Genomic DNA, 25903 nt, shown 5'->3' on the forward strand with positions numbered 1-25903 from the left:
TAGATAGTTAAAAGACTATATTCGTTAACTGTATAATTAAGGGACTATTTTAGACCTAGTATAATAGTTTAGGGACTATTTATGTCATTTACTCACTCCTAAATTAACATTTCTTCATACGATATTTTTTTAATCTAATCGTTATCTTGTTTTTCAATTGAAAAGTCAACAAGGTTTATCTAAGATAGTCTTATTGGTATAATAAATTAATTAAATTGTCATTAGCTGGATTCATTATCCAGTAGTTGGATTACAACCTAAACCAAATTACCCGTTTTAGTAAATTGAATATACATTATTCAAAATATTCGATATTATTTTTTAATATTTAAGTGGTTGCATTATTACTGATGTTTTTATGATTTACAATATTTGAATTGAGGATCCTTTGGAACAATCTCACTATTGTGAATTAATTTCCACGTTAAAAGTTGAAAAGAAAAAAATCCTATATTTAAAATGTATGTTTTTCTTAATGAGAGAAATCATGAGGGATTAATACAAAACAGATCATATCACGCTATGTAAAAATATTTTAAAGTTATTTGGCCTAATAACTAATATCAAAGTTAATGATTCGATGAAACAAATAAAGATAATGGAGTGTGGTTGCAAGGCCTTAGTCTATTGGGTCAATTGCAGCACCTTTACTCGTAAATTGTAGATGCTTATACATAATGATTAATTTGAATATTTTGAATGACATGTGATGTTAAATTCAAAATGTTACACCTCGCGAGTGAAGATTTAACCTCTATCTGTGATTTCTCTAAAAATTAGCATGCCAAATGTTATCTTTTCCTTTAATATGTATACTGAATTATCGTATAAATATTTACGATATCAAAATTGTTTAATTCAAAAATTATTCTCATATCATGCTTAAGACAACAAAATGAAAGAAGGATTTTAATATATTTGATTTATCTTTATTTATGATCACACAATTCAATAAAACTATTTACTTTCTTATGCTCTATCAAATCAAATTAGATCAAATAAATTAAAATAAAAAATAATTAAAATGTAAACTCACAAAATAATAATAATATTTCAATATATTTTTTAACCATGAAAGAAAAAAACAATTTAAAAGGAGGATTAACGATAGCGGTCATTAGTGCGTGGAGCGATAAAGGAACATCTCTCTCTATATATATATATATATATATATGTAAAATAGGTAATAAATACATATTATATTGAGGCAAAGTTAGGTAAAATCGAGAGGGTTTATTTGAATTTTTTTTCAGAGAAAAATTATTTTATTTATATATGACTTATCAATTGTACACAAAATCAATTATATTCGCTCAATACCTACAAAATGTTAGGTTCAAAAGAATCAGGATATCATATGACAACTTATAATGCTATCTACATATTATAAGAATATTATAAGACTAATATTAAAAAAGTATAAACATATTAGGAGATTTTACATGGAGATATTCAATTGATAGAGTTTTAAGGTTTTCCTCTAAGGAAAAAATAATCAAATATAAAAAAGAATTATATATTTTTTTTGAAAAAGTAAAAACATTTATGGTAATGTTTTGACTTACTCTGAAAGAAAAAATAAAATTCAAATATAATAAGAAAATCAAGGAAAAACCTGACAAAAAGTTGTAACTTTTTTTAAAAATATAATTTCGACAAATAAATAATATGGCATTTTCAACTTGCGAAAGCTATTCAAATATAATTAATTTTATATCTAAATTCATGGTTTTTTATTAAAAAAAATTCAAATGGTGACATATCGATTATGTTTGTAAATTTAATTCACAATTTACCCATGAAAAAGTAGTTGTATTTATATATTTAAAAATAGTACAACCTCTACGCCACGTGTCCCACTGATAACTACAACTCCTTTTTCCTCTTCTTTTATACAAGAACGAAGGACTGTTACAGCACCATAGTTTAATTTTTATCACTCACAAATTCGAAAAAAAAATTCTAAAAATATTTTCTGAGAAGAAAAGGGTGTTGAGAATTAGTGATACTGATGATGATTCTTTGGTTTTGAGGATTTTTTTGGGGGGTTTTGGTGTAGAAAGGGGGGAAATTGAGGAAAAGGGTGTTGAGGATCAGTTATGGTGATGATTCTTTGGTTCTGAGGAATTATTTTTGGGTGTTTGAAGGGGGAGTTTTTTTGGGGTTGTGTGGTGTTTTGAAGGGGGGAATTGAGGTAAAGGGGATATGTATACAGGAGGTTTAGGAGGGCCAATGAGAAAATCATTTAAAGATTCTCTCAAAGTTCTTGAAGCTGATATTCAACATGCCAATACACTGTAAGTCAACTTTTGTATGTGTATTGATATCTGAAAATTTTATGCTGTTTTAGAATCATAGTATAATTTTTTTCACCCCTTTTGAGTTTTCTGGTTTCTACCCTGTTTGAGTTATCTTTTGTTTTTTTTTTCTTTTCTGGTTTTATTTTCTTTCAGCAATTTTGGTTCAGAAATATCTTTTACTGATATGGGGTTTTGTTAAGTTTTGATCTTTTTATTGATTGTTCTGTATTTTGATATTTTTGTCCTTTGGTCTGTTGCTAACAATAAAGTCAGGATATTTTTTGGGGGAGGTGGTTAATTAAGTGAGTTTTGATTGTGAGACTGTTTTTAGTCTACCAAAATGGGATTTTTTTAGTTGTAAGTGAATAGTGGCAGAAAGTAGATATTTCCCCCCCTTTTTTTTGGTTTCATTGTGTTATCAGTGTTAGTTTGATGTTCACTTCTTTGATTGCTTCAATCTGAGATAAAGGTAACATTTTCTATGATAATTGATGCTGATCTTGTAAAGTGTCTGCAGTTCTAATATTCTTATTATGGAACTTTATTTGAGAAACTCTCAAGGCTTACCTTTTTCCTTTTTTGTTTCTACCATTGGATATTTGATTTTGCAATGTGGTGTTAGAGCTGAAAATTTGTACCAAGAGAGTAAACGGTTGGTTATTTTATAGGTCATTTTTCTCTCCACTAGTGGTTTTCCGATAATCCTTTGGTTTTCTCTTTTATCCTTTTTCTAGTATAGAACTGGTGTTTTGAGCTAGCTTGCATGCACCTCGAGTAAACAATCAGCCTGTCCTGCTGATAACAGCACAGATGTCTAAAGTAAGTCTGTCCATCGAGATTACAGCAGTTGGGCTCATAGCTAGTGTTGCTGTACTTATTTGAACCTAGGATTTTTTACTCCATGCCTCAATAACCCATCTCCTTCGGGGGGGGGGGGGGGGGGGCATTCTTTATTTTTTAGAGGGTGTCTATTTTTCTTTTTATCCTGGGGCTTGGGTGGATAGACCAGCAACCCAGTGCCGGCATCTGCTTTCGCTAAGCCCGACTTGGTAGAAGCGAGGCTCTTGGAGGCAACACTAGAATGAAATATTAGCTTAGCATCGACACATGGCATACCTTTCGGTGTCAAAATAGACCAATTACCCACCTTTCATTGATGGCATTACCTTAATAAAGATCATTAAGAAAAAAATTTGTCGCTATTGGTGATTTGATTTGGTGACAATCATTCTCTGTTGTGGTGAATGTTTCTCCCGACCTTGTAACGTGGTGTTTACCTCTTCCCTCTTGCTTGGTTTTTTTTCATCTGATGGTGTTGTTTGGAATGCAGTGCATCTGACTTTTCGGGGGAGTATGATGGTGCTTGCTTACAGATGCGAATGTCCTACAGTCCTGCAGCACACATCTTCCTTTTCTTAGTGCAATGGACTGATTGCCATCTTGCTGGTGCCCTTGGTTTGTTGAGAATTCTTATTTACAAGGTTTGTGTTTGTTCTAATTCATGCATCACCACATTCCTTTTTTTTTTCTTCGAATGCCAAATTCTTCTCTTCTCAGGTATTCAATTGAGTATTACCTTGCTACAGGTACATGTCGATGGCACAACAACCATGTCAACTCATGAAAGGAAAGCAAGCATTAGGGAGTTCTATGGTGAGTTTTTACATTTTTCTTCTGTTGATCTAATGACATAAATACTTCTGATAAATCATGTAAAGTTAGATACCTGTTGCTTATAGACATCAATCATCCTTGTCCAGCTGTTATTTATCCCTCTTTAGTTCAACTTGAAAGAGGTGTCACAGACTCGGAAGACAAAAAACAAAACGCAGTTTGCCAGGAGAGATACAAGAGACGAGATGATGAGGATTACAGACAGGCTTATGATCTGGACATTGAAAGGGAAGATGAATGTGGAATTTGCATGGACGTGAACAGCAAAATTATCCTTCCCAACTGCAATCATATAATGTGCTTGAAATGCTATCGTGAATGGTATGTTTCATATGCACATTTTTTATTTTTTTTTGATAAAAGTTAAAGTTGTATTCTTCAGCATTAAGGGTATGCTGGCTACCTCCAAAAAGTTACAAGTTGAAACCATAATTACATAGATCCTAGGAAATCTACCAGCTGTTCTACTTCTTCTATACCATCTTCTTTACACCAAAAAAACAACATGTTAATGCAATTTTCTTTAACTTTCTGAATAGAGTTAGTAATATTCTCATGACACCTAAGGTTTCTTTCTCTCCAAATAGCCCACCAGACACAAGTAGGTACTATAGACCACCATCTTTTTTGGGTCTTGCTCCCCCCCCTCCTCATCCAGCAGCTCAAAAGATCAGCAGTATGTTCTGGCATCACCCAGGGCTCTTGAGAGATGCTGTGAACCATGCGCCACACCTGTACAGTAACCCTACAGTGTAGGAATAAGTGGCTGTTAGTTTCTTCCTTCTCATGACAAAAAAAACACCTGGAGACAATCTGGAAGCCTCTTTTCTTGAGTTTTTCCTGAGTGAGACATGCCCTTCTGATGACCAACCAGGTGAAGCATTTCACCTTGGTTGGGATGTTGCCCTTCCATATTTGTTTCCATGGGCCAAGAATTCCCCCAGAGTGAGCCATTATCTCTCTCTTATACAGTCTACTCACAGAGAGCTTACCATCAGAGTTATGTTTCCATCTAATACCATCTGCTTCTGTAGTAGGGCCTGTGAATTCACCCAATTTGAGTAGCAATTCAGCAATTCTATCCACTTCCCAATCATTTAGATTTCTCCTGAAAGTGAGGTTCCATCCCTGAGGGGACCAAATCTCAGCAATTTTCGCCTCAGGATTGGTACAAAAAGAAAAAAGATCGGGGAAGACCGAGTTTAAACACTCTTGTCCAATCCACTTGTCCTTCCAAAAGAATATTTTGTTACCCTCTCCCACCTTGACCACCAAATTCTCCTTTAGACTATCCCATAAATTTCTGATTGATCTCCAAACTGAATGTTTCATATGCACATTTTGATACATTAATTGAATAAGCTGCTAGTAAGTAAAAAATTAGATATCATCCTGTTCAGTTCATGAATCTAGTGACAAGATCCTTAACTATCGCGTAAATCCCCCAAACCAACAAAAAGAAATAGAGATAGAGTTTTCCTGGAGAAAGAGGACATGTTGGCGTTTTAGAGACCAAATAATCATAAGAGGAGTGAAGTCAATTGCACAGGGAAATACTTATGCTTATTTTGTTGGCTAAGATTATTTCTTTATTGCTTCGGTTTGTCCCCCCCCTCCAACAAATTGGAAACATCTGATGGGTGAAAATCACACGTGACACAACTGTGCTGCTACATATCTTGTACATAGACTAAAGCTATCACGTGCACAGAGTCCATGGATATGAGGTTTTTTTTATCTTTTCTTTAAGGTGTTGGACTTTGTTATATAGTTGTTATTTGATGATGAAAATGTTACTGAGAGGCGAACAAAATCAAATCAAATACTATGGGTGGTAGGACTAATCTGAAATAATAATTGATGTAGATTTATTTCAATGGTAGACTAATACTATTTACTTACCTTTATCCTTAACTGTCAATCAGGCAATGAGTAATACAATGTCACTCCATTTCTTTTAGCTGTTCTACATGAAATTAGAGTTTTTATGCAAATTAAGAGGTATATAAGTAAAATCTTTCCTCTGCATGATCCAATACTGCAGCTGGGATGTTTTATATTTTGCCTGCTAAGTAGGTAATTCTCTATCTCTCTTGGTTTTAGATTTGGACCGACTTCAGGTTCACTGCTTTCGACATGTTGCTTGGAACTGTTTTTTGGAGTCCCAACTCAGTTATCTGTAGCATGACCATTGTTTCTTTCCTCCTTCGACCTGGGGAAGGGACACTGATTGAACTGCAAGTGGGAATTGCAAAGGAAACAGTATTGCAATAACTTTCGAGAGGAATACACCTCCTAAACTGGTGTTTCAGTCATAATATGTAGCACTTCTTTTTCCTGCATTGAATATTTGGTAGTACGCAGTATGCTATGATCCTAGGCACTCTACAATTCCTCTGACACCAGATGCTTAAAAGTGTTGAAACTGGAATGATTTGCTCGTCCATGTAACCACACTTGCTTACTTAAGATACTTTCCATTACTCGAGCGTTGTCTCCGGCCACCTTTTCTGTGGCGACTACATAAATTCCAATATAATTCACAGTTAAAAATATATCATATGAAGGTCAACTTCACAATTCTGAGGGAGACGTGATTGCTTGGAAAAACAGATTAATGGCTATCTCCTTTAGTGATCGTAATTGGTAAAGCTAAGAGATAAAACGGTTGTCTCTTCATGAGAGCCTCCTTAAGTGATAAAACCAGCCTCCCATAGTTCTCTAAATGGACAAAGAGGCGGCAAGTTGCTCAACCCCTGAAATATTGTTAGGTATACTAAATGTGATCTCGAAATGTCTCACCTATGCTGACTTGAGTAATCTATTATTTTTTCTCTTCGCCGTCCTTTTTGTGGCATAAAGAGTGGCGAGCGTTTTCTATCTCTAATTTTTTGGACAAACATTAGAATGACTCTTAGCACTTATCGACAACAAATGTTTGTTGTTCATTTAGGAGGTACATCCCAAGCCTTATTCATCTCTCTTTTTTTGCTCACCTCCGAGGCTAAATAGTTTTACCCTATGCTTGATGGTCTGGATTTGTCTCCTCTTTTTCTTTTTTTTCTTTTTTTTGTGGATATTGAAATTCTGTATGGAGACCTATGAACTGATCTAGTATTGTTCCCATGTACGGAGAGACAATTGCTTAAGCATCTAATATGTGGAATGTTTGCGTTAATACAAACTAATGGGAAATAATAGCTAGGGAAAGAAAAGAAACTAACATCTGTGTTTCACATATGTACCTTTTGGGCCATAGTCAAATCTACTTACATCCGACGGTTTCAACCTTTCTAAAAAACTAGACCTGTAGCTCTATCTCTTCTATTTTCGTGCACATATTCTGTTTATTTCATCTTCCTATAATGCACATTAACAAGATCTTCATTGATGCACTGCAGGCGTTCGAGGTCACAGTCGTGCCCCTTTTGCCGTGATAGCCTAAAAAGGGTGAGCTCGGGGGATCTGTGGGTATATATGGACAGCAAAGATGCTGTGGACATGACAACAATTACAAAGGAGAATCTAAGAAGGTTGTTCATGTATATAGAGAAGTTACCGTTGATCGTGCCGGATAATGTTTTCGACACATATGATGATACTCATCTAAGGTAGAGGAGCAATGGCCTATTGGTTATCTTGTTGAAATTGGTCATATGCAAGATTTAGAAAATGGAGGTTATGGTATTGGATTTGGTGATGCTGGGTTAGATATGAAGGTGGTGGTTCCTTTTCCACTACCTTGTGATTAGAAGTAATCCAGCCTGTATTATTGGGAGCATATACACAGGGCGGAGCCAGGATTTGAACTTCATGCGTTCTATCTAAATTCTAGGATAGCAACATCGAATGTTAAGTTAACTGGGGTTTAAATTTAATTATGTACATATATATAGTGCATTTCTCTCGAGACAAATATGACTAAAGTTACTAAGTTCAGTTGAACTCGTGTGTTGACCTCTAGCTCCTACCCTATTCGGGATTGAGAAGCTAAGTTGGATTTAGCTAAAAAGAGCTTTATAATCCTGATTGTACGTGCATGTAACAGTTGCTTCTTAACATTACTATCTCTTTGGTTTCTCAGTTTTACAAGTGGTGGAGTCTTAAGATTCTGATTAGGGGTTTTAAATATAGAGAATTTAATATGGAAAGAAATTAAGGGGCAACATCTAATAATTTTTAACTATCTATTAAATTTTGAAATAATTAATTTTAGGATAAGTTTTCCCCAATCAAACAAGCCCTAATATGGGTAGATTCAAATAGTGGCTTAAAAAGACTATTTGTGCAAATTGCCATCAACAGAATCAACATGGTCCATGTGGACGTTTCTTTCTGGGTCCTTCCCAATTGTCATGATGTAACCCCCCCTTCTTTGTGTTTTTTTTAATTTGTTTAGAGAGAATATCGTAAACGACGTGAATTATTAGTTTTATTATTAAACTATTGCGTATTTACTTGATTAACTGAAATGAAAGATTCGATTTTGCAATATGAGTTAAATATATCCTTAAATTCTAATCAAGTTTAGGCGTGTTTTCAACATTTCTCTCGATTTTTTTATTAAGAGTCCCATGCCGCACAACAAAAGTTTGAAACCACTTGCTATGTCAAGTGGCAAATCGGGGATGTATCTAACTTTAATTAGTCAAGTAGAAGGTGTTTTTAAGGTTGTCCCTAACTCAGAGATGAAGTTTATAATTCACGTCAAGTTCAGAGATATTTCAATATTTCTCTCCTTTTTAGTGTCTAATATTTACATTGGAGTCCGATTAAATCTGAATTCATGCTTTGTAAGACTCATTTCCGAAGGACAATCTCAACAAAAGAAATTCAATTTTCAATGATCAAACCCGAAACTTCTGATTAATGATTTAGAGCGGGGAGATTTCAACCGTCCCAAGTTGCATATGTAGACCCAATTTCACAATTTTTTAAAAATTATTTAATTAAACTATTAATTATTACTATTATGTTTTTTTATATTCTAATTTAAAACCAGCCCGCTAATTTAGCTTATTCAAGCTGTACAAGAACAGAAACCAAGATAACATCACACACAAAAAAACAAAAACAAAAAACAGAAAGACAAAGACAGAGAGAGAGAAAACAGAAAAGCAGAAATGGGATTTGAAGGGGAAAAGAGAGAAGAGGAAGAAGGTGTAAGAATGGCTAATGATTTCTTTTGGTCATATACAGATGAACCTCATGCTTCTCGTAGAAGACAGATCCTCTCTCAGTACCCTCAAATCAAACACCTTTTTGGTCCTGACCCTTTTGCTTTTCTCAAGGTATAAATTTGATCTTTTATTCATTTTGCTTTTTGGGGTATCTTAGATCTGGGACAATGTTAGGTGGGTAGGGTTAAAAATTGAATCTTTGAGGCTCATTTGGTTATAGTCCTGGGATAATGTTGGGTGGGTCATTTGGTTATCTTGGGATTATAGTCTTGGGATAATGTTGGGATTGAATTTGTATTGTGTTTGATTGACATTCAAATTGATAACTAGATACACTGTAAAATTAATCTCAATATTATTGGTTTTGGGTTTTCATTAGATGGCTTTTTAAATTCTTTTTGAAATGTATTTGTGTATGTTTCATTGTGTTTTCAAGGATATTTGTTAAATAGAATCGTGGGTTTTAGCTTTTTCTTTGGATTAGGCATTATTTTTAAGGTTAAGGGGTAACTCTATGTGAAATGGAGTCCTTTTAGTTTTTTCTTTGAAGGAATTTGCTTGTTGAATCAGATTGATACAATTGTGAAACGCATAGTAGTGTTTGAGCCTAAAGGTTTCGGGTATGGAGTCATCTTTGTTAGGAGCGTTTTATCCCACATTGTGGATTTCTGGGGGTGAATCTGGATCCAGTTGGGTTCTAATGCAGTTACTGAATACTAGATGGGAAACCAATAAAAAATAAAATAGAGAAACATATAGTAGTGTTTCAAACTTTTTAACTTTTCTGTAAAGGTATCCTCTCCTTTTCTCTTTTCCTGAAAAAGATGAAGAATGTTGTGTTTATCAGGATTGAGTTCTTTTGGTTAAACTCTTCTCTGGATTGCTCATTATGTGAATTTGTTGAGACCAAAACTCAGCAATGAGATTCACATGATTTGGTGCCCTATCTATCTCGTTTTCCTTGATTTTCTGGTGTCATTTTCATAGTTTTACTAGAGATCAATGCTTTGTAATTTTATGTGTTTTGAAAATATAATCAGTCTTTGAATAATTACTTGAGTCCCTCTCCTTTCTTTCCCCCCTGTTTATTCAATTTTGTGATCAAATCCATTGTCTACAAAGTCCAATATTTTGATTGATAATGTTATGTGATTATATTATATTCTGTCCCAGATGTCTTTTCTTAGGCAGCTTAGTCGATGGTGACAGCAGAAAATTCATGTAACTTTGGCTTGGTCATGTCATAGCCTTTTACTCATTCATGTGTATGCAATTAGACGTCCTTACTAGATTCGTTGGTGGACAACCGTGGACTTTATTGCAGAAATCACTAGTTATTGAATCTGTCTAAAATATGAGGAACTGGTTACAGGAACTGATTGGTGCTACTAGTTTCATTTAGACTGAGTGCTCACTGTGTATTCTTTTTAAATATTAACCATGCAGATATCCGGAGTTGTTTTGCTTCAGCTTTGGACAGCTACCTTCCTCCATGATGCAACCTGGTTCAAGATATTGATAGTCGCGTACTTCTTTGGCTCTTTTCTGAACCATAATCTCTTCCTGGCAATTCATGAACTAAGTCACAACCTAGCTTTCTCTACTCCAACCTACAATCGTTGGCTTGGAATTTTTGCCAACCTTCCCATTGGTGTACCCATGTCTGTCACCTTCCAAAAGTATCACCTTGAGCACCATCGCTTCCAAGGAGTTGATGGAATTGATATGGACATCCCGAGCCAAACTGAAGCCCATGTAGTGAAAAATGTTCTTGCAAAATCTATATGGGTCATTCTTCAACTTTTCTTTTACGCATTCAGGCCTCTTTTTCTAAAACCTAAACCACCTGGTGTGTGGGAGTTCATTAATTTTACTATCCAGCTATACCTTGATGGAGCTATGGTTTACTTCTGGGGCTGGAAATCGCTAGCTTATCTTATCCTATCCACGTTTGTTGGGGGCGGGATGCATCCAATGGCTGGTCACTTCATCTCCGAGCATTATGTCTTCAAGCCTGAGCAAGAGACATACTCCTATTACGGACCCCTTAACCTCATGACTTGGAGCGTAGGATACCACAATGAGCACCATGATTTTCCAAGAATTCCCGGAAGCAAGCTCTACAAGGTGAAGGAGATTGCACCAGAATATTACGAAAACTTAGATGCTTACAAATCTTGGAGCCAGGTAATCTACATGTACATAATGGATCGAACAGTTGGACCTTTCAGCAGAATGAAGAGAAAGTTGTCTACGAAAGCAAACAAGTCCGAATAGGTGCAGTAATAGTCCTCTCTATTCTTTGTTAATTCTTTCAGTGTTACTATGTGATGTTTCTTATTGATTATGACTCTTGGTTCTTTTGTAACAATGTAATAGAGTTCTGGCATCATGTGCAGTAGAGTTGATGTAGCAAGTGACTAAGTTCATCAATTACAACAACATACCCAGTGAAATCCTTGAGTCTGGGAAGGGTAGGATGTATGTAGACCTTACCCGTACCTTCATGGAGTAGAATGACTGTTTCTGATAGACTCTCGGCTCTAATCATAAATAATCATGTAAAAGTTCATGTGTTATGGGAATTTCCATGTTTATTTTACTGTTTGTTGTCTTAAAAGGGGAAAAAGAAATGGCACATTTTGAAGCCTTGGATGGGCCTAGGAGTCTCCTTGTAGTTAGAAACAGCCCATATTATCTTCATAAGCATAATAATATTCTCACGATTACATTTTATATGTCGGCGTTTGATTGGACACGAAGTTTCCAAAAAAAGGAGGTTTAGAAATTGTGATTTTAAACACGCCATACATTTTTGTATAGAAAGTTTTAAAAGTTTTCAATCATAAAAATACGTCATTCTTTTTAAAAAATAGAATATACGTAAAGAGCATCAAAAAAAAAAACAATGGTCTACTCTATTTTTCTTAAATTTAGACCACAAAAATAATCAGAAAAGTGTCACATAAAACAACGGGTTCTCTACATGAGGTGGAACATCACCTCTATTATCTTTGGGCTAATCGCCTCGTGATATTTCATTAAGCAAATTAAAGCTTGAATTAATCAAAATGCGTCTTTTCCTTCTATATATGAAACTTGTTACATTTTGATTGTTTTTAAAATTATATTACCCTTTAATATAAAGTAATGGTACAAATTTAACATAATATATAATTAATTAAGCGATCAAATAGTTAATTTAATAATTTGTGAAGATCCACAAGCACAAGGATCAAATACGTGCATGTTTATCGATTGAAAGTAAAATATGCTTAACCAAATATTTATCACAAAAAATCAAAATCAATATTTATAAATATTTCAAGAACTAAGTGCAAATTTCTCTAAACTTTTCAAAAGTGCAGTATAATAGTCAGAGTTCCACAATTAGCTAGAACTTATAAATTTTTTATCGAAAACAATCTCTCTATACCCCACCCCCCACACACAAAGGTAAACATAAGATCTACAATATACATTAGTCAATCCCCACACTCCATTTGTTGTTATTATATATATATATATATATATACCTAAATCACAAACATTTGGAAAAAGTATCATAACTCTGAAGTAATGTAGACAATCAACAACAATCTTAGAGTTTTGGTAATAAAAATAATGTTTTCATTAAAAACTTACATACTTGGATATGCATGGTGTAATGAGATTACATTTTTAGCCAAGTTGTACATAGTTTTTCTCATGATAATATCAAACACTTGTCTATGATTGCTTGTTAATTTTGAGAAAATTTACCAACTTTCCAATGAGCTCTCAAAATGTTTCTTAAAGAAAATTACTACTGCCTCTTGACTTGTGACAAAATTTAGACTTATGGTTGCGATCCTAACAGAACAAATGTATTCCAAGTTGTCTACACTGTTGATGCTACGCGGATGTCCCAGGTATGTCATCAATCGTTTGGCTAGATTTCCGGGGTAGTATTCTTTTCACAGCAGGTGTGGTCAGTTTCTCTTTGGGAGGAGGCGGAGGAGGCCTGCTTGGATGGATTTGATCGACTTTTTGGGAAGGAACGTCAAACTGCATAACCAACAACACAGAGTCATCTAACAAGAAACTGGAAATATATATGGCAAGCAATGCATAGTTGAGAAACGCAACAACATGCAATGAAACATAGCATACCAGCACAGTTGCAGATGAAATGAACAAGCATTCATTCAAAATAAGTGGATCAAATCAGTGTGAACTACTTTACAACACAGATTCTTCATTTATCTGGATGTTACCCATAACAGCAGTATGAATATTTGATATTTATTCTTGAAAGGAGTCAAAATATTAAGTACCCATGTCAAATCATATCCATACCCAACACTCATACTACTGTCCACATAAAGTTGCTTTAAGAATATATATTTGTTTTTATTGTACTTATTTCTTCCTAAGCCCTCACAAACAGAGGGGCGGCACAGAGTAAGCGTGAGGTGCTACTTTCACTTGGATATTCTTTCCATAAACCACACTTACTCCACCACATCCATGCTTTTAATATCTTGAATTTCACTCATTATCAGCACTCAATAACTTTTCAAGCAGCAACCTTTTGGAAACATGTCCAACAAAGCCTAAATTAGGGAAAAAGTAAAAACCAACATAGAGCAGCAGAATGCTATCTTTTCAGTGTTTTGACTAGAGAAATTACAACTATTTTCTCACTGATGCACAGGTCTCATGATCACTGGTCACGACATCAGGTTATTCCTTGCCACCAAAAGAGTTGCGGGAACTTATTGTATCCACGCATGTGAGTATCTTGATCCAGTTTAATTTCTTTTACAATTACTTTGACAGTTCACTTAGTGCGACTACTTAGAAAATAAACTCCAAGTTTTTGTCAATAACACAAACTGACCTTGTATCCACAGCCAGCTACACAAGCATGAAAGCATTCCTGCGTGCAATAAAGAAGATTACATGTCACTTGAGTGCCAAAAGGGAAGAGGTTTAGGCAATTCACATTTTTATTTGAAAATTTTACTCCACAAACCAATGCAGAACAACCAATTTCAATGGAGAAATCAACTCTCAAGTAAATCGAAGTATTGAAATTCTAACTATTACACGGAACAAACTAACATACTAAACTACAAGAGGAACTAAATCTACAAACATAAACAAAGACTTTTAAGTTGCCAAGAAGAACTAAGATACTCTAAGCTCCAGCGAGAGTTTTCTTCATCCAAATTCATTCTAAAAAGAAAGAACACAAATAAAATGTTATGACAACTCAAGAGCCAAAAGTACAAAAATGCCCCTTGCTAAGGGTTCTACATTGGTTGAGGGATGAGTTGTTTTTTCACTTTATATGATCTTGGGCAAACGCTACCTCATGAGCTACCTACCTTTTGGAGTTGAATTAGGCCCAAAGTTCATTTCTTCCCATTCTTAATTGTTAGCCTTCAGGGAAAATGACCTAAACAAGAGTTCTTGATATAAGATCCCTCTGATGCAAGAAGGAATACTTGGCCTTGGATTTTCTTATTTGATTCCCTCAATAGTCTTCAAAGTCGTGATACAAGATCCTATGAGTTAAACCTTGGAGTTCTTGTAAAAAAATTTTATCTTAGATCCTCATAAATGGTCTACTTTAAGGATTCACTTGACTTGGGTTAGCCTCTAGTTATGCATCATCTCATCCCTCTTGAAGATAAGTCAAAAACAGTAACGGTAACACTAACACCATACTCACCGAACAAATCAAGCTTGTAGGCCAACTCATTGATTCTTACAACAACTGGAAATGGCTTATGTCCCCTTTGATCAAGCTTTGTCTTCCTTTTGGATAGAAATCTCTCCTTTCTCAAATGTACCTATACCCAATTACCGGTTGGAATACCATGTCTTTTCCATTGATTGACATTGGAAGCATAGGCATCATTCTTGATTTCAAGATGTTGTCATGCATTCTCATGTAGTTTCTTCATTGATTTGGCCTTAGCTTTGCCATCAACACCCAAAATTTCATTAGCGGAAATGGGAAGTAAATCTAAAGGAGATACAAGGATTGAACCATATACCAATTCAAAAGTTGAATGATCTGTTGTACTAAGAATATTCTTATTATATGCAAACTCCACAAATGAAATACAACCTTTCCAAGCCTTCAAATTATTTTCAACTACGACCTTTAAAAGATTCCTCAAAGTTCTATTGGCCATTCCATTTGCCCATCTATTTGAGGATGATATGCTGTAGAAAAGATCAAACATGTTCCTAATTTAGCCCATACAGTTTTCCAAAAATAACTCAAAAATTTTATATCCCAATCACTCACAATCGGCCTTGGTATACCATGAGGGCACGCCACTTTTGAAAGAACAAATTGGTAGCACCATTACCATTATAACATGGATCTATTCTCGAGAAGCAATCAACACCAACAAACATACTATCTTCACCACTCTTAGTTGTGGGTTTATCTCTGAGATTTGGAAGCACCCCGTAATCAAATGCCTTCAAGGAGCTGATGTGGAATGGGTGCTCAGAATGGTATCCCTTTTGTGCAAGAATCGTATGGTACGAGTAGCTGGAAGACCTACAGACAAATGTGCCCTCCCACGCAAGTGTTGGAACTCTGGTTGCTATGTCAGCATATCTGTTCAGTGCAGAGATAGACACCCACTGAGCTTTGACATGCCACTGCTTGGTTTTTTCCTTATGCATCTTCCATTTTCATAGGCATGCAACCTTAACTCAACCAACTAGTGGAACTTTAGCATGCATTCCTCACCCGCAAGTTCCATATCCAAGTTGAGCTTTTTGATTGCTCATATGAATGTATTCCAATTCGACAAGCAGGTGGCAATCTTTCCCATAAACCAACCTATAAGGAGAGGTCAGAATTAGCGTTTTATATGCTATTTGATACGCTCACAGAGCGTCATCCAACTTCATAGCCCAATTTCCTTGTCACACTCAATCCTATCTGTTAGTCCTTCAAAAAGCAGAAAACTGTAGCTCGCTCCTCAACAGAGGCCAAATATAGCAGTTTCCAATGCCTTTGCTGAAACATTTTGGATTAATAATATATTGCTTGAGATGCGCTGTCTAGTCAAAGAGTTCCCTACTATCTACTGTAATAACATTTGTGTCACTCTGTCACTTATTTGAGCGCGAATCCAGTAGCATGAAACATGTTGAGGTGAACTTAGATTTTTTGCGCAAATATGTCCAACAAAAACTGGTTCAAGTTGTTTCTGTCCATGTTGCCGATCAACTAGCTGATACACTCACAAAAGCACTCGTCAAGCATCACAATTTGTTCTAGGCTTAGTAACACATAGCCTAACTTGAGGGGGGCATATTAGAATACATATTTCTTGTTATTAGTTCTTATACACTAAAATTAGTTTATATTTATCTTTTGTGTTTTAGATTAGATTATTATCTAGACAGGCTTTAAGATTTATCTTTCCATTAGATAGGTGTGTCAGTATTTTGATCAGCACAAGTCTCCTAATACAAGGACTACTCTTAGAAAGGCGGTCCCTGCAGACATGTATTACTCATTGTGATGTCCAATACAACATACAGTTACTACTCAAAGTGTTCATAAATATATGCACATATTCAATATTCCCCAAGAACAAGGTGAGAAGCACATACTTCTAAAAGTCCCCAATACTACAAGTCAAGCCAGCTAACAAAAATGATGATTGATCATACTAGATATAGGTATCTAAACTTTCATGACATGAAAAAGTTATTTTTAAGTTGGCTCAAGAACAAGCACTTACTGCCACTTTAAAAGGGATCTCTAAGCCGTCCAATACCAAACCTCATGATGAAATATTCAAGATATTGGTCCACAGAAACATGAACACTTGTATCATTTTGATGAGGTCATGAACATTTATATTAACATATGACGCAAAGGCACCCATAACTGCTCTAGAAGCTCTCTTGATTTTTTAGCAGATCAAAGAAAACCTTGCCATTTTGTCTTATGCTAATATAACAACTCTCTTTACTCTTCACTCAAAAAAAATATATTTGTAGAAACTCTCTTTACTACTTACGAACCGGAAGAGAATAACGACCTCAGCTTGCAAAGGACAAATCAGCATTGTACTGTGAAACTTCATGTATGTTCTTGTAAGATAATGAACAATAGCACAGCTATTGCGGACACCATGCTTATTAAAAAAAAAAGAGATTATGAAGAATACTATTGAGAGTGTTGACTTTCAATCCAGACCCTGAACACATGGAAAAAATGAATTTGAACTACAATTGACAAAATTCATCGTAAAGCAAATGAACTTGTAAGAACTAAGAAAAATCACATTTTGAGAACTGTTAAAGAAAAACCAATTAAAGATAATAAGAAAGGTTGGGAGACCTCAGAGCAGCTGGCGGCACCAGGGGATCGGTCAATGTAAGCACTCCACTGTTGATCCTTCAGAACTGGATTTTTATAGCATATTTCCTCACATTCTGACAAACCTGCATATAGCTCGTTATTACTCTATTGTAGCTTAGATCAATAGATAAGCCTCATAGAGGTTTCAAATTTCAAAAATAAGACACTTCCTAAGCATTAGTTATATATAAGTGCAATGTCCTCAAGTTTAAAAGAAGTTGAACTCCGAAAGGAGAGCAATATTATGGACATTCCTTAAACTTGGTGAATGATGAATATCATCTGATGCCATCCTTCTCAAGGTTAAATAACTTAAGCTGGCGATATAAGACAACCACTAATATGAACATTTTACAAAGTGAAGGCATGGTTTTCACTTTTCTACTGTTCATAAATAGAAAGTCCTAAGCTGTCACCCATGGTAATATATTATCTTGTGGAATATAATAAATTTCTTTTCACCAGTGTAAGATTCTTCCATATGCAAGTTTTTCTACAAGCAGCACAATTCCTCACCACAACGATCAGACAGTAAACTCAAATATTCACCAGGGTTATTTCGAAACCAACAAATATAGAAGCTTGGAACTTACATTCATCCCACGTCTCTCCATCAGCATCACATCCTTTTTTGCAAAAGACTCTCCCTTCAAAAATTCAGACATCACAAAATTGTAACATATCAGCGCTAAATTCATGCCAAGAAACAAACTACTACAAGAATAAACCAACACTAGAACAATTGAAATAAAATTAAACCAGTATTATATCTTGTCAAAGAAATTACATTTTACGGAATTGTTTCGAAACTAAATTAAAAAGAGTGAACACAAAAGATAAAATGCTAAAAAGGTGGGAGAGGGATGGTATTCTCCTAGGTCTTTATTAGCTGTAGTCCTTTTATAGCTGTGGTCCTTTCATCAACACACTTACAATCAGTCGATAGAAATACAAGCTATTAATTTCATATCTGATGATGTCTATGACATGTCAGACTTACATCGTAGAGTAAATGCCATGTAGGTTTATATTTTGTCCAACTAGCATTGATTCAGAACAATCAACCATCGTTTCAAAGGTCATATAAGGATCAAAAATCTGACAGGCCCACTCAATCTAATAAAAAGAGAGATTTGGATACCTAAACAAGGACCTGCTAACACATCTTATCCATTCACATCTATATATTCTTACATCTGCAGTTTTGGCATGCCAGAACCATATGGACTGTCTGCTGTAAAAAGTGCTTAAGATACACATGATGATCTTTGCTTGCAGTGGCAACTTTAACATAGAGAAAAAACCAATCAAAAATACAGTCAAACCTCTCTATAACAACCTTGTTTGTTCCGAAATTCTTTTCAGCTTTTATAGTGACGGGTTATTATACACCTATAGCAACATTTGACATGTAAATCTTATTTGACTGTTATAGACAACAATTACCCAAAAAGTATTCTCATTTTTTAATATTATAAAAGATTAAAAGAAATTACTTAAATTTCACTAATTAAAAGTTAAAGAAAGCAAATACATTATTAATAAATCACGTTGACACTTACAAGATAAAAAACTTTTGTTTAAATGGAATACAAATATGCGCATATCTCTCAATGCAAAAATAAATAAATTAATTACAGAAGTATGTATTGATGTTATATTCTTTGTTGAAAGTGGTATATTAAAAGTTCAAAACATCTAGTCAAAATACTAGACTTGTTATTGTCATCTTAGAGATTCTATTTCTATATGGGGCTTTAGGATAGTAAATCGGTACTAGTGGTTTTTCATTATGAAAGTGTTTTTGCATTATGAAAATAAATGACAAGCAACAAAAGTAGGAAATAGAAGAAACAATTAATATTTGAGTAAGGTTGATATAAAGGAGTAATTCTACAAAGAGTGTATTGTTATATTGATGGTTGTTGTTATAGGCAAAAATATAAGATAAAAATAAGAAGAATTGGTTGTTATAGTGAGATGATGATATAGCGGGTGGTTGTCATAGAGAGGTTTAATTGTAGTTGATCAAATAAATTATCGTTAGGAAAATAAAAATAATTTCCTTCTTAGTGTCCATAGTTATAGGCTATGGACACTCGGATTCTTTAAAATCCTTGTCGCACCCGTGTCGACACGACATGGGTGCGGGCATGGGTGGGGGATCCACACCCGATTTGATCAACCTAACTTGGGTACTTTGACTACACCTATGGCCAAGAAGCATATGTTGATCGGATATTTGGGTCAACTATGGGCTTATGTCATACACATACAAACATAAAGCACTACAGCAAGTGTTTAAAATGAATATACACATACTAGCTCTAATTTAATAAATTCAATTAATTGTCGAAATATAAACTTTTATGCGTCGTGATATGCATTTATTGGTGATATCCAAATATTTGAACCATACTCCTACCATATCCCCTAATCCTAAGATAAATAATACTATATTTATATCAATTTATAACTATGCAATACTCAGTTTTCATTTTACGTAGTAAAAAGATATGAATTTAAATTACCTTGCTAATCATATATAAGTTAATTTTCACCATTCTTAAATAACTAATTGTTGTATATATTAGTTTTATTATTTTTAGCCGTATCCCAGCACCCATATCCGCAATCGGATACAAAGCCCTGTGACGATGAATCCAGCCTCTAGATCCGCCACCGGTGTCAAAATCCCACACCTGAATCCAATCAACATAGGTCATAGAACTTGACATTTTTAAGACCTTATTGACCTTTCCAGTTGATAATTATCTTAAAAGGTATTTAAATAGGCGTTCTTTAGCAACAAATCCTTTTCCGGTAACAGAGAGAACAAAGGTAGCTGATTAAATATCTCAATGTAGAGGATTTTATTTCCCTTCTGTTTTTTAAAAAAAAAAACTGGTAAGATTGTATTCTTCAGCATTAAGGGCATGCTGGTCACCACCAAAAAGTGTCAGTTACAAGCTTCCTATCAAATCTACAATCTGGTCTGTATCTACTATACACAACTGTTTACACCAAAAACGTAAGGATACTATACAATTCCATTTGACCTTATGAGTGGAATTGGATCTATTTTCAAAACATCTACCATTCCTTTCCTTCCAAACTGACCACCATATACATGATGGTATTAACCTCCACCATCTCCTTTGGCTCTTGCAGTCTTGCTGCTTCCTCTCCTTACCCAGATCTTTAACAACTCTGATGTATGTTCTGGCATTGTCCAATTCAGATTTGAAATGCTAAGGAATAAATACCAGACTTGCTTGGCAAAGTTACAGTGCAAGAAAAGGTGATTGTTTGTTTCTCCTGTCAAATTGCACAAAAAGCATCTGGGAACCATTTATCTACCCTTCTTCTGTAATACTTCCTGTGTTAAACAAGCCCTCGTTATCACTAGCCAGGTGAAACATTTCACTTTTGTAGGAACGTCCCCCTTCCAAAAATAGTTCCATTGATGCTTTGGATCTCCTGCCATCAGTTGGAGACCTCTTCTGTAGGCACTGCTAACTGTGTAAAGACCATCATTTTTATGCTTCCATAGCATCCTGTCTGTGGCATTTGTGTGTATTCTCATTCCACCTAACTTCCCTAGTAACTCTGCAACCCTTTCCACCTCCCAATCATTGAGAAATCTCCTGAAAACCAAATTCCATCCCTGTTCTGTCCAACAATCACATTAGCATCAGGGTTCTCACTGATTTGAAAGAGATCTGGGAAGAGATCCCTAAGAGAGGATTGTTCTATCCAGATATCCTTCCAAAATCTAGTTTTACTGCCATTTCCCACCTTGATAAACAAATCTGCTTCCATTTGGGGCCACAGGTTTCTGATTGTTCTCCATACTCCCACACCATAAGGTTCAACTGTGTTCTCTGTACACCAAGGGGTTAATTCACCATACTTAGCTTTAATCACCTCTTACCAGAGAGCACTTCCCTCCTCAGTGTACCTCCACAACCACTTTTTCAGCAGACTTTCATTTTGCAATCTCAAGTTTCTAATTCCCAGCCCCCCTCTATCTTTGCTAAGGAGTATAACTAAACTATAGCTGCCTTGCCATAGAAAGTTTCTCCTTAATTTGTCCAATTGTTCTTCTACTTTTGCTGGAATTGGAAATAAGGACATCACATAAGTGGGTAAAGAGTCAAGAACAGAGTTTATAAGAATCAACCTTCCCCCTCGAGAAAGATATTGAGCCTTCCATCTCGATAGCTTCCTTTCAGTCTTCTCCAGGATACCGTCCCATATTTCCAAGCATAACCAACACACTCTTTTTTATTCTTTTAGTCCAACCACACACCCTAGGTCTTCTGAATTAACATGACGACGCACATCACCAAGTTTAACACTGAACAGTTAGATTGACATACTGATTTTCCATATCTCAGAGAAAACTGGAATTCTAGAAACTACAGGAAGAAGTTTCTACAATTTTGACAAACTATGAAGGAAAGCAATGTAGATCTACGCTGAATAGTTGTTGGTTATTCAAAGTAGCTAGATTGGCTCAAAATCTTATCACTTGAAAAATCAGTAAGCTAACCATGAATTGCGCAAAAGGGAATACTTGCAATTCACTTCATTGTAATTAACAAGTTACACCAAACAAGCAAATGGATTGTGATGGTAAACCGTTCAGTATCTGAGTTTCCAAGTTTATAAAGGTAGAAAAGGTTTGGTAAGAGTTGGAAGGATCACAAATCAGAAGGATTCAAATTAAACAGCACACCACAGAAATCCAGCTAAAGTACACACTTGGAATTCACTTCATTGTAAGTAATAAGAGATGCCAAACAAGAAAATGGATTATGATATTAAACTAGTCAGCAGTATTCTGAGTTCCCCATCTATAAGGGAAGAATAGGCTTGATTTAAGAGTTGAAAGGAATACTCAAATGAGAAAAATTCAAATTAAATAGCATGCCCAAGATATCAAACCAAACACACATTAATAAGTTGCGCCAAACAAGAAAATGCATTATGATGTTAAACTGGACAGCAGTGTCCAGCACTCCTAGTCTATAAAGGTAGAAAATGCTTGGAAAGATTTGAGAGAATACAAATGAGGAAGATTCAAATCAAACAGCATGTCCAGGAAATCAAACCAAACACACAGTCCAACCAAAACTTGATTTCAATGTAGAATTAGGCAAGAAGAGAAATAACACCCTAATGACACCAAGTTGAAAACTTTCCTACAGGCACTAATACTCCATTTCCTCTTCTTTCTACAGCCAGACAGTTGAAAACAGCCTAATGCAATGCACCTGCACCAAGCTATAATGCTATATCATGCATAAAATATTGGACGGCTGCATAATTTCAACAATTACTCAAATAACATCCTAACCTGAAAAGCAATGGCACACAGTCGATGTAGCTTAGATGAACTTTGGTAAAAAAAAAAAAACATCTTTATTTAGGAGCAGTCTTTAATTTTTTTTTTTTTGATGAAGTAAGTAGATTCATTTCAAGGCATCAAGAAGATGCAAGCTTTACAAGGATAGATCAGTTAAGCTTACAAAAAAAAGGAGGTAGCAGTCTTTAATAAACAAAGTAACCAATTGGAAAGACCACTATGGACTCTAAAAGATACAGACTTCATCTGTAGTTTTCTTCTTTCTTGTACAACCAGTCATACCCCCTTGGAAAATTAACATAAAGACTCTACCTTTACATAAAATTTCCAAAATCCTATATAACCAATGACCACTGCTCCTTCCCTCAAACCAAAGAAAAAGGGAGATTCTTCTTCTTTCTGTTGTGAAGCTTTTGAGACACAACACCTAATGAAATAGGTTGAGAACAATGATGTCTCAGTTGCAATACCCCATGAAATTAGTCGAGTTGCGCGGACACCAGGGTTATAAAAAAAAAATAGACACAGAGTAATGCACTTAGATTTATCAAAAGTATCTACACATAAAGACAGTACACACACAGAAAAAGATTAGCGTTTTACATCTCAATGCAGATTACCCGGGAACACATTAAAAAGATTTCATCTTTTTACTTGAAAAGTAACATAAAGATTCTACCTTTACATAAAATTCCCAAAATCCTATATAACCAATGTCCACTGCTGCTCCCCTCAAACCAAAACAAAAGAGATTCTTCTTCTTTCTGGTTTCTGCTATGAAGCTTTTGACAGCATGAATTAAACATAGTCAAAAAATCAAACACAACATGAAGTCTCACAAGCAAATAGCCCATAGAAATTAGTCGAGGTGGACGCAATCTATCCAGACAGAAGGGTTATCATAAAAAATTCAAACACAGAGTAATACATTAAGATTAAAGAAATATATCTACACATAAACACAATGTCTGCAAATTTAGCATAAAGATACAGTTTTTCAAGATTGTAACTTTGTAAAGCGATATCAAGAAAAGGGTAAGGGGGGAAATAAAGAGAGAAGTAATTACAAGGAATTTGCATGAGAGTTGAGTATTTATGGGTGCACTGATTGTTACAGGGAGGTGCCCATTGATGAGGAATCATCTTTTTGACCCGTTTTTCGAAACAAAAATTGTAACCCTCGCCGTTTTGCCTTGTTGGGTCTCTGTCAAAATTGAAGAGAAGATGGATGGTGGAAATGGGGGGCAAGTACAAGAATGGCTACTTCAAGGGTAAGACCAGAGGGGGCTCTAATTTCCCTGCTGCCATTTGTTGGGAAACAAGGAATAACGAGAAAAATATTTTAAAGTCAAATACAATGGAAATAAATTGGAAAATTAAAGATTTTAATTACTTGCACAATGTGCTTATAATTAGGACTTTCATAAAAAAAATAAAAAATTATAATATTAGTTATATGTCCACTTTAAAATTTGCAAACTCTTTAGAAAGATAATGATTAATATGTAAATTACCACAATATTCATATTGAATTTATGTATATTTTTGGACATTGAGAAATAAGTATTAATATTAAGTGTAAAATAAAAAAATAATTGCTTTTGTTTAATAGGTTGAAAAATAATAAGTATGCATAATTTCAAATTAAAAAATAATTTTTGAAATATTAGACAAATAAAAGTGAACGGAAAGTAAATATTACTTTACTATATTTTAGAAAAATGAATATGTATCTCAAAGTTGGATAAAATAAAAAAGAGAGAAGTATCGAAAACAAATTACATGGTTAAGCAAACATATATTAATTAATTAATCATTATAGTTATAGTTTTAGCTAATTACCATTTGCGACCAATATTCAATAATAATTATGTGGTTGAGATTTCGAGTTTGTATAATTCAGCATTTGTATAATTTTTGTATAATGTAATTTTGTATAATATAATTTGTATAATTGTTTAAAGTTCAAATGTTTGTGTTTGTATAAATTCATTATTTCGAGTTTATACAAAAATAGTTTAATTATACAGACGTACCCGTGAATTATACAAACTCACCCGCGAATTATACAAACGAGACAATTTAAATTATAGCTACAACCCGTAAATATGCAAATTATAACTATGAAACATAATTAAATTTATTATAATAATTATTTGCAAAAATTCCCCTTAATTTTATGATTATCCATGAACTATGACACTATTAAAAATGTTTGTGTACTTGACTAACTAAACTCAAATACACCACCAAATTTGTAATATAAGTGAAATACTCCTTTAAATTCTCATCAAGTTTAGGGTATTTCTAACCTTTCTTTAATGTTCCTACGAGAGTTTGAACCACTTTGTTATGTCATATGACAAAAATGAAGAGTGTATTAAAGTTGAGTTAATCAAATAAAAATGTATTTTTAAGACCGCGAATAGTTCGAAACTAATAATTTGCAGTACTATGTATATATATATATATACACATATTTACCATCCCCTTTCCTGCTTCACTTTGCTCGAGATTCAACATAAACCCTAAAATGAAGCTTTTATTCTCTATATTGAGAAATTCAAATTCAATATCTAATCACAGAAATGTGCTTAACCGTTTCTACATTTCGACGCCAAGTAATCATCTTTACAGACCCATCAATGGAGACTCTTTGTACAGAAGAATTTCACCCTCAGGGACCCAAATGAGTCTATAGTACCTGTACTTGATCAATGGATCAAAGAAAGGAAACATGTGGTTAAAAAAGAACTTTCAGTATATGATCAAATCATTAAAAAAGATTACAGAAGATACAAACATGCCCTTGAGGTAACATTATTTTAACTACACTTGTGTGTATTGGTGGTGTGAGAATGCAACAGCGAGGAGGTGTGAGAGGTAGGTCGAAGAAGAATTGTGGAGGTGATTAGACAGGATATGACATAACTTTAGTTGATTTTAAAAAGGAAGTTATTGAGGTCGAGGATTAGGATAGTAGGTA

General features: G+C 34.5%; 3 protein-coding genes across 3 annotated transcripts; 2 read left to right on the forward strand and 1 right to left on the reverse strand.

The window, feature by feature from the left end:
* The first annotated feature begins 1925 nt into the window (after positions 1-1925).
* On the forward strand, positions 1926-7759 carry LOC125810067 (E3 ubiquitin-protein ligase AIRP2-like). Its single transcript, XM_049489584.1, has 5 exons — positions 1926-2297; positions 3631-3781; positions 3887-3953; positions 4061-4295; positions 7376-7759. Exons 1-5 carry the CDS (start codon positions 2206-2208, stop codon positions 7587-7589), a joined length of 759 nt encoding a protein of 252 aa, XP_049345541.1. The 5' UTR covers positions 1926-2205; the 3' UTR covers positions 7590-7759.
* Positions 7760-8987: 1228 nt separating this feature from the next.
* On the forward strand, positions 8988-11539 carry LOC125810059 (sphingolipid delta(4)-desaturase DES1-like). Its single transcript, XM_049489575.1, has 2 exons — positions 8988-9265; positions 10601-11539. The coding sequence occupies exons 1-2, from the start codon at positions 9098-9100 to the stop codon at positions 11429-11431; spliced, it is 999 nt and encodes a 332-aa protein (XP_049345532.1). The 5' UTR covers positions 8988-9097; the 3' UTR covers positions 11432-11539.
* A 1505-nt stretch (positions 11540-13044) lies between these two features.
* Positions 13045-24135, reverse strand: LOC125810076 (uncharacterized). Its single transcript, XM_049489592.1, has 5 exons — positions 23985-24135; positions 18140-18193; positions 17526-17629; positions 14037-14075; positions 13045-13201 (listed from the first exon to the last, which is right to left on the reverse strand). Exons 1-5 carry the CDS (start codon positions 24058-24060, stop codon positions 13049-13051), a joined length of 426 nt encoding a protein of 141 aa, XP_049345549.1. The 5' UTR covers positions 24061-24135; the 3' UTR covers positions 13045-13048.
* Positions 24136-25903: the final 1768 nt, after the last annotated feature.

This window comes from Solanum verrucosum, unplaced genomic scaffold (genome assembly GCF_900185275.1).
Source record: "Solanum verrucosum unplaced genomic scaffold, falcon-dt-bn FXZP01000281.1, whole genome shotgun sequence".
NCBI lineage: Eukaryota > Viridiplantae > Streptophyta > Magnoliopsida > Solanales > Solanaceae > Solanum > Solanum verrucosum.

Bases quoted from the DNA above. Each gene is read 5' to 3' on its own strand.
- LOC125810076 (XM_049489592.1), bottom strand. From the start codon at position 24,060: ATGATTCCTCATCAATGGGCACCTCCCTGTAACAATCAGTGCACCCAT. The intron at 18,194-23,984 runs GTAATTACTTCT...GAATTTTTGAAG, and splicing joins AACTCTCATGCAAATTCCTT to GGAGAGTCTTTTGCAAAAAA. The intron at 13,202-14,036 runs GTCAGTTTGTGT...TTGGTTATGCAG, and splicing joins TAGCTGGCTGTGGATACAAG to TTTGACGTTCCTTCCCAAAA.
- LOC125810059 (XM_049489575.1), top strand. From the start codon at position 9,098: ATGGGATTTGAAGGGGAAAAGAGAGAAGAGGAAGAAGGTGTAAGAATG. The intron at 9,266-10,600 runs GTATAAATTTGA...TTAACCATGCAG, and splicing joins ACCCTTTTGCTTTTCTCAAG to ATATCCGGAGTTGTTTTGCT.
- LOC125810067 (XM_049489584.1), top strand. From the start codon at position 2,206: ATGTATACAGGAGGTTTAGGAGGGCCAATGAGAAAATCATTTAAAGAT. The intron at 3,954-4,060 runs GTGAGTTTTTAC...ATCCTTGTCCAG, and splicing joins AAGCATTAGGGAGTTCTATG to CTGTTATTTATCCCTCTTTA. The intron at 4,296-7,375 runs GTATGTTTCATA...GATGCACTGCAG, and splicing joins TTGAAATGCTATCGTGAATG to GCGTTCGAGGTCACAGTCGT.